Raw genomic sequence first — 8,346 nt, 5'->3', positions numbered from 1 at the left:
TTATGGATCCATAAGGGAAGGGGTTATTGAAAACTATTTTAATTTTTACCCAAGCCCGCCCAGCTTGAGGGCCCACAGGCTGGGCCACGAGCCTTAGATATACCAAGGGTCCGGCCCGACCCGGCCCATTGACAGTCAACGAGCTCAGTGGCCCGCCCCGGGCTGGGCCATGGGCCTTACTCCTCAGGGCTGGGCCGCCCGGCCCGGCCCATTGGAGACCCTTATCCCATGCCAACCCCAAGTACTACCAAACATGTTGCTTCAAACCCGACACCCATCACCGTATCTTGATCTGTATATCTTCATCCTCAACTACACTCCTTTTCTATCCCAACAAAGTAGCCAAAGAAAATGGAAAAATCTCAGGAGGCCCTTGGATTGGAAACCATAAACACATCCGTTGTCTCCTCTCCATTCCTATTCTCCAAAAGGTCTGCTATCTCTTCTATCATAGATTTCTAGTTCTTAGTTGATTATCACCTATACTTCAATTTTCTTTACCCTTTTTATGGCTTTTGTCTTGTATTTTTTTCACTTAGCTAGGACGCAATTCTCAAGGTTTTTGTATTCTTCAAAACTCATAGGATCAATGTGTTGCCAAAACAGTTTTAAAGATTACCAAATATTTTATCATCCCAACACCAGAAATCTTATGTTAAATCAAAAAGAAAATATGCCGATTATTTTAGAGAACGTAGACAAAACCAAATCCATTGTTGATTTTAAGGAAATGTGGTGCTTTTAAGGCAATAAAGGAAGAAACCACCTTTCTATTTTCTCTCTTGTGATGGGAGGCAAGAGAGGGAACGTTTTGTATTTTTCAGAAAAGAAAAACAAAAAAGACACCACACTTCAGTTTCCTCTTATGCCTTAAGAATCATACCCATTGGGCTGTTGGGCCACATGTGTCTTAAGCCCATCATGTAAGACACATGTGACTTGGGCTCTACACACAAGATGACCCATGATAATAAATGTAATATATAGATGGCTTAATCATAAACAATTATTAATATATGAGAGTTCATAATTATTTTAACACAATGTTCAAGTTTAAATAAAAGAAATTACAGGGGTGCCCGCGAATTTATCAGAGAAGTAATTTAGAAACTGCACTATTTTCAATAGCAAACAATTGTATGATTGAGAAAGGCATTCACTTGAGCTCAATTCTCTGTGTGTCTTGGCCACATCCCCTGAAGACGAACATCCAGTGAAGGCCTTTGGGTGGGCAGCTAGAGACTACTCTGGGCACCTCTCTCCCTTCAACTTCTCCAGAAGGTGATAAATTTCCTTAATTTTTGGTTTTTTTTTTTTTTTCCTTGGATTGATAATAAGGCAGCGATGACACTGATGATCTGATCTTTTTTGTGGTTGGAATTATGTTATAGGTCAACAGGGGAGGAGGACGTGAGATTTAAGTGTTGTACTGTGGTGTATGTCACTCTGATCTTCACCAAATCAAGAACGAATGGCGCTTCACCACTCACCCTCTTACGCCCGGTATGAAATGGTTATTTGTTTTTTCTTTTTTTAATATCTAATCACGCTTAAGGACAATTTTAATTGTCCTTTTCTTTTGCTTGCTCCAAGGAATGAGTTACTTTTTCAACAGTTTTTTGTTTTCTATGCCTTTCCACGGTTCCACCTATCACCCGTGTGCAACCCCGAGAAGTGAATTTGAGCTCTCCTTCAAATAAAAGGGGTGTCCAACGATGGGTTTTTATTTTACAAATGAGTAATGTTGATCATTCTCACCACTTTTGTCACATTCTTCTAACACCTTACATGTCAAATGAACTTTTATGTACGTGGTAGTTTGCTGCTTGTTTTATTATTTTAGACATTAATTAGAGAAAGAACCAAGACCTAACTCATATTAATAGTTGACTCTAAGAAGAGACACTATGTTCAAAAGTTATAGCATTGCAATATGTATATATATCATTCCATCCTCCTTCTGCAGGCACGAGACTGTAGGAGTTGTGACAGAAGTCGGAAGCAAGGTGAACAACTTCAAAGTTGGAGATAAAGTAGGTGTGGGGTGCCTCGTTGGGGCTTGCCACTCTTGGTGCTGACACATTTCTAGTTAGCCGTGATGTAGACCAAATGCAGGTAATCTAGCAGTTAGAATATGTACCCTGGTGTTCACATGCTTCCCAATTATCAAGCTTTATAATCTCGTAATTACTTCGATATAATTTATATTGTATACGGGACTATGTAGGCTGCAATGGGCACGATGGATGGTATCATCGACACGGTCTCTGCAATTCATCATCTTCTTCCATTGATCAACCTTTTGAAGTCTCATGGAAAGCTTGTTATGTTGGGGATACCTGATCAACCACCCGAGCTTCCAATCTTTCCTTTGCTTATGGGTAAATAAATATTGTTGCATTTCTACTAAGAAAACAAATTAATTAACTTTTTTTGCTTTAATTTGGATTATTTTAATAAGAAATGACAATGCAGGAAGGAAGACTGTGGCTGGTAGTGCCGCTGGAGGATTGAAAGAGACACAAGAGATGATTCATTTTGCAGCAAAACACAACATAAGGCCAGAAATTGAGGTTATTTCCATGAATTACGTGAACACTGCAATGGAGCGTCTTGCAAAGGGTGACGTCAAATACAGATTTGCCATTGACATTGAAAACACCTGGCTGCTACCAAGCCTTAAGACTATTAGCACACTATCATCACAAACTTGTTTTTGTACCATTTTAGTTGATTTTGAAAGAAAACTAAAACTAAAACTAAATAAATAAAAGAGGGAATTACAAAAATAAAAGTTTGAAATAATAATGACAAAGTGAATAATATATTTACCCTAGCATGCAATTGGTTCTAATGAAATGTTGTGTCATTGTTAACATAGGATGGAAAGAAAAGTTATTAGTTGGGGATAATTATTAGAAAAATTACTTAAATTTTTTTTATAATAATTCTATCATAACTTTATTTCTTTAATAAAAACTTAAATTACATATAAGATTTTGATGTATTTTTTACTCTTATCTATCCATATCATTTACTATTGTCCATACAGAAACTTCAATATTAATACATTAATGTAAAAAGTAAAAACATAAATATTAAATTAACTACATAATGGATTTGAGTGAATCTAAGTGGAATCTAAATGAGTTTAAGTGAACCTAAGTGGGCTTGGATGTGTCTAAATGGGTTTAGGTGAACCTAAATAGGTCACATATGCCTAAATGAACATGCTTAAATGAGTCTAAGTGAACCTAAATAGACTTAGGTGTGCTTAAATGACCTAGGGTGATGAGAAAAATATTTAAAGTGGTATTTGTTTTTTTGTTGAATAAAAAAAGTCAAAATATTTTATTTTTTCTATTTAGCTAAAAGTGATATATTGATATCAATCAACATAACTAAATTAAACTTATTGATAACAAGTTCATTTTAATTATGTTGGTTGATATCAACATGTTAGTTTTAGCTGAATAATAAAAGCTAAATATTTTGACTTTTTTTATTCAAGTAAAAAATAAACACCACGTAAGTGACTTATAGTGATTCGAAAGGTGCCTGTATATAATGTTTAATGTACCGTGAACCAAATTTACATCCATTATATGAGACATTTTCTTACATATATCAACAAACTCTCCAATAATTATTATTATTACAACCAATTAATAATAATAATAATAATAATAATAATGATAATGATAATAATATATAAACTATAAAATCATGGTAGGTGTATCCGATGCTTAGATTCCAACAAATGGCTAGGCATCCATTATGAAACTAATTAATTTATATATTGTAATGTGGACAATTGCAAAATTAGTGAAATTGAATAAATTAATGATACAAATATATGTGTACTCAATAATATATTATACCTATTATTATCTAACAAGATGGTAAAAAATCTTCCTTTCTCCTAAGCATTAAAGGGTACCAAAATCTATCATCAATAGATATTGATATTTTTCCATTCTATATGGGAAAAAATAGATATATTCATATAGCATTCACTCTTTTAAAGGAAAAAACATGTGACAGAATCACAATGAGGCGCATGGGGCAGAGGTGGTTGTAGACACCATTGATTCAGGTGGTTGAAAATGGAAGTTGTAAGTTTGTAACATACACAGGATAAAGCTTGGCTTTTCACCATCTGTACTGAAAGTTGGGCAAAATGTTAACCATTTTCCGTTCACAGACTTCTTTCCATAAATGGCCCGACAGCCAAGCAACTTTAACGTTCATTCCCCATTGATTTTTCTTATCTTTATCTCTTTCCCTGTGTCTCTTTGACTCATCGACTGCATCAGACCTGACTACCATATATAAATTGCTTCACCACCCCCATCATACAAAACCAGTCCCTTTTTTCTACTGCTCTCTATAGCTAGCTGTATGCATATTTCTCATCCAGAGAAGAAAGAAATGGCAAAATCAGCAGAGCAAGGGCACCCAAACCAGGCTTTTGGATGGGCAGCCACTGACACATCTGGTGTCCTCTCTCCCTTCAAATTCTCGAGAAGGTTTTTCCATCTTCTACCTTGTTTTCTTTTCTAGGAGTATTCTTGTATAGAAGATATTATCTAGCACTTTCCATTCATGGTGGGGCTTGTGTAAAAACTGATGTTTTACAGGGCAACAGGAGAAAAAGACGTAAGATTCAAAGTGTTGTACTGTGGAATATGTCACTCAGACCTACACATGATCAAGAATGAATGGGGCAAGTCCAGATACCCTATAGTTCCCGGGTATGCTCCACAGTCCACACCCATTTCTCTCTACTGTTTATTTATTTATTTATTATTATTTTTTTTTTCTCTGATCTGTATAAACAATACCAAAATATATATATATATATATATATGGGATTGTTAATCTATATTTCATGTAAACTGACTGATAAAAAGTAGTTTGTGAATTTTTTGGTGAGGAAAAGAGATGATAATGTCTTACTTGATATTCTTCTTTAAAATGAGGAGAGAAAAAAAAAACGAAAAAGAAGAAAAAACCATGTCAAAAATATGTGCTGTACGTATTCTTTGAATTTGGTTTGTGTCTGCTTCAAGTCTCTTGATTTGCTTTGCTGTACTGGAGTTTACTTTCAGATCCAAAGTATGAATCTTGTGTTTCATATTCCTCTTTCAGCCTAAAACAATGAATCTTGTGTTTCCACGTTTACATGACCTTTGAGTCCCCAAATTCTTTGATAAGACCTTTCAAAATGCAGATTTGGATTTGAGTGAAATCCCAATGCCCACGTAGCCTTTAAAAAATCCATATACAACCTAATTAATCAGCCATTCCAATTGGGTAATGCAGGCATGAAGTTGTGGGCATAGCGACAGAGGTAGGGAGCAAAGTGGAAAAGTTAAAAGTAGGAGATAAAGTTGGGGTAGGATGCTTCGTTGGAGCTTGCCACTCTTGTGATGATTGTGCTAATGATCTCGAGAATTACTGCCCCAAAAAGATATATACTTACGGTGACACTTACTACGATGGAACCGCCACACAAGGAGGATACTCAGATGTCATGGTTGCTGAGGAGCGCTATGTGATTCATTTTCCTGACAACCTTCCTCTTGATGGCGGTGCTCCTCTCTTATGTGCTGGGATCACAGTGTACAGTCCCTTGAAATATTTTGAACTTACCAAACCTGGGATGCACATAGGAGTTGTTGGCCTAGGGGGACTGGGACATGTAGCGGTGAAGTTTGCTAAGGCTTTTGGAGTTAAGGTAACAGTGATCAGTACTTCCCCTGGCAAGAAGGAAGAAGCCTTGGAACGCCTTGGTGCTGATTCCTTTGTAGTCAGCCGCGACCCGGATCAGATGCGGGTAACCAACTTTGAGTATGCTGTGTCTGTTGATTCTATAATGGTGTAGTGTATTCGTTGATGTTACGTATTTCATTCTCTGTAGGCTGCCATGGGCACAATGGATGGAATCATCGACACAGTCTTTGCTGCTCACCCTCTTCTTCCATTGATTGGGCTGTTGAAATCTCACGGGAAACTCATTCTGGTTGCTGCACCGATCGATAGGCCCATTGAGCTACCAGTCTATGCTTTGATGTCAGGTAAGCACATTAACCCCCAAACTCCTAACTTGTTCTATGATCAGGAGTGGGAATATAAATAATCCAAAATTTTTAGGCTGATATCACTTAGCCTTGCTATATGAATGATCCATTTAAAAAAAAAAATTGTTTCCATCCGATGTTTTCCTATGAACCAACCAAACATAGGAGAAAAAATCATAACCGTAAGGCTACCTTTGCTTATGAAAGGTCGTGGAAAAGACTACAGAGAAAAAAAAACTAGAGAGAAAATTAAATTATAAAAAAAAAACAATTTTCTTAAACTTTCCTAGTTTTTATCTCAAAAAAAGAGTGAATAATTTTTTGAGAAATATTTTCACTCCTTTCCTTAATATTTTTTTTTCTCATCTTTTTCATTACATCCAAATATATTTTAAAAAAAATCATATTTTTTAGTTTTTCTTTTTTTTTTTTAAATACTTTCCAACCACCAATCATTAGGTTAAGAAAATGAAGTAAAACTAACGAGGAATGTGAATGACAGGGCGGAAGCTAGTTGCTAGTAGTCTCAGTGGAGGGTTGAAAGAGACACAGGAAATGATTGATTTTGCAGGAAAACACAACGTAACTGCAGATGTCGAGGTTGTCCCAATAGACTATGTAAACACTGCAATGGAGCGATTGGAGAAAGCCGATGTTAGGTATCGGTTCGTGATTGACATTGGCAATACGTTGAAAGCTGCCTAGGATTAACTAGTTAGCTCAATCGTTTCAGTAGCTGGAAAGTTGAGTTTTGGACACCCAAGGTTTGAAATTGAGTCGTTTCCATTTTTGTAATTCGATTACTTTCTTTTTGTAGCTCAATAAAAATTTATAGTCAATAAATTTCTACAGTAATAAAACTAGTTTTTTCAAATTTGATCTTAATTTAAACGTTTAGTTAAAAATAAAAAGTAAGAAAGAGTGATTGAGAGCCTTGATGCACGCTCAAGTGGATATCAACAGCATACTACGCATGGCAAAGTTCCCTCGTGTACAAGCCTAAGAAGATAGCATTTATCATAAAAGAAAACACATACATAAAGATCTTCAAATAAACTTAGTCATAAAATTGAAAATATAGATTCCAATCTTATCTTAAAGGATTAATTGATTAAAAAGGATGAAAACATTCCAAATTTGTAAAATTAACATTTCCCATACTTTTTATAAATTAATAAATATTTATTTATCTATAAATTAATAACCTTATTAAGATAATAATTTCTTTTGATTCCAAAAATATTATTTTATTGTAAAATAAAAATAACAAAGCCAAGCTCAAATTCTCTTATTTAATTTATTATAAAAAAAATTTAAAAACATATAAAATGGAATTATTTGAATATATAGAGAGAGATAAAATCAAACTTGAATTAAGAAACAATTAGAATAATTCCAACCCAACTCCAAATCTAATTCAAAGTACTTAATCCAAATCTAAATCTCATTTTTCTAAATTGGGATTCATCATGTTAGACTTAGATTAATTCAGTTGATCAGGTTGTATGATTCAAAATTCATCCCTATTATTTAAAAAAAAAATTAATAATTATACCAAAATTTAAATAGTAAATAAGACAAAATTTCAAAGTTATAACAAAAAAATACAAATAAATTTATATATTTTCTAAAGAAAGGTATATGATATAATTATAATTTGGTTTTTTTCCAAAAAATAATTAAAAGAAAATAAATTTTATTTAGGATAATATATATTATAAATATTATAAAAATATTAAATGAGATTCAAGTTAGTTTTAAATTGTTTGAATGTTGTCTTTACGTATTCAACATAAATTAAGTTTAAATTGAAATAATTTAATTTAAATTCAATATAAGTATTAAAAATCATTTTTATGGATTCAAGTTAAGTCACTCAGTCCAGTCAAGTTGTACCCCTTTTTTATTTCTTTTACAATTTATTCTTTTTTTTATTTAGCTGATTATTGTGCTCAAAAAGAAAAAGTTCCATGACAGTTTATTGGAGGGTGCAGGTTATATTAAAGTAGATAGTGAAAAACAAAAAATGTGACAAAAATATGATGAAGAGTAATGGGATTTTTTTATAAGAGTACCGTAATTTAAAAAAATAATTTTAAATTTATTGTAGTTTTTATCGAGTACGAGAGAGAACGTTATTTCCTTTTAAAATCGTCTTTTTGAAAAATGATTTATATAAAAAAAAATTTGTATTTTAAATATACAATTTTCTAAAATTGTCTCTTGAAGAGAGGATTTCCTTAAAAAAAAATTGTTTGGGAGA

General features: G+C 33.5%; 1 protein-coding gene and 1 pseudogene across 1 annotated transcript; both read left to right on the top strand.

The window, feature by feature from the left end:
* Positions 1-351: 351 nt before the first annotated feature.
* On the top strand, positions 352-3,750 carry LOC100854441 (8-hydroxygeraniol dehydrogenase-like; annotated as a pseudogene).
* A 632-nt stretch (positions 3,751-4,382) lies between these two features.
* LOC100264687 (probable mannitol dehydrogenase) lies at positions 4,383-6,957 on the top strand. Its single transcript, XM_002271338.5, has 5 exons — positions 4,383-4,529; positions 4,641-4,754; positions 5,326-5,839; positions 5,924-6,080; positions 6,586-6,957. The coding sequence occupies exons 1-5, from the start codon at positions 4,402-4,404 to the stop codon at positions 6,786-6,788; spliced, it is 1,116 nt and encodes a 371-aa protein (XP_002271374.3). The 5' UTR covers positions 4,383-4,401; the 3' UTR covers positions 6,789-6,957.
* Positions 6,958-8,346: the final 1,389 nt, after the last annotated feature.

The sequence above is a fragment of the Vitis vinifera genome, chromosome 7 (genome assembly GCF_030704535.1).
Source record: "Vitis vinifera cultivar Pinot Noir 40024 chromosome 7, ASM3070453v1".
NCBI lineage: Eukaryota > Viridiplantae > Streptophyta > Magnoliopsida > Vitales > Vitaceae > Vitis > Vitis vinifera.
The sequence above is the reverse complement of the archived record's forward strand: the minus strand, read 5'-3'. Positions and strand labels throughout refer to the sequence as shown.

What these genes read in the sequence shown, in the direction of transcription:
- LOC100264687 (XM_002271338.5), top strand. Translation starts at nt 4,402, where the DNA reads ATGCATATTTCTCATCCAGAGAAGAAAGAAATGGCAAAATCAGCAGAG. An exon ending in GCGACCCGGATCAGATGCGG is followed by an intron (nt 5,840 to 5,923) that starts GTAACCAACTTT and finishes CATTCTCTGTAG; the next exon opens with GCTGCCATGGGCACAATGGA. An exon ending in AGTCTATGCTTTGATGTCAG is followed by an intron (nt 6,081 to 6,585) that starts GTAAGCACATTA and finishes TGTGAATGACAG; the next exon opens with GGCGGAAGCTAGTTGCTAGT.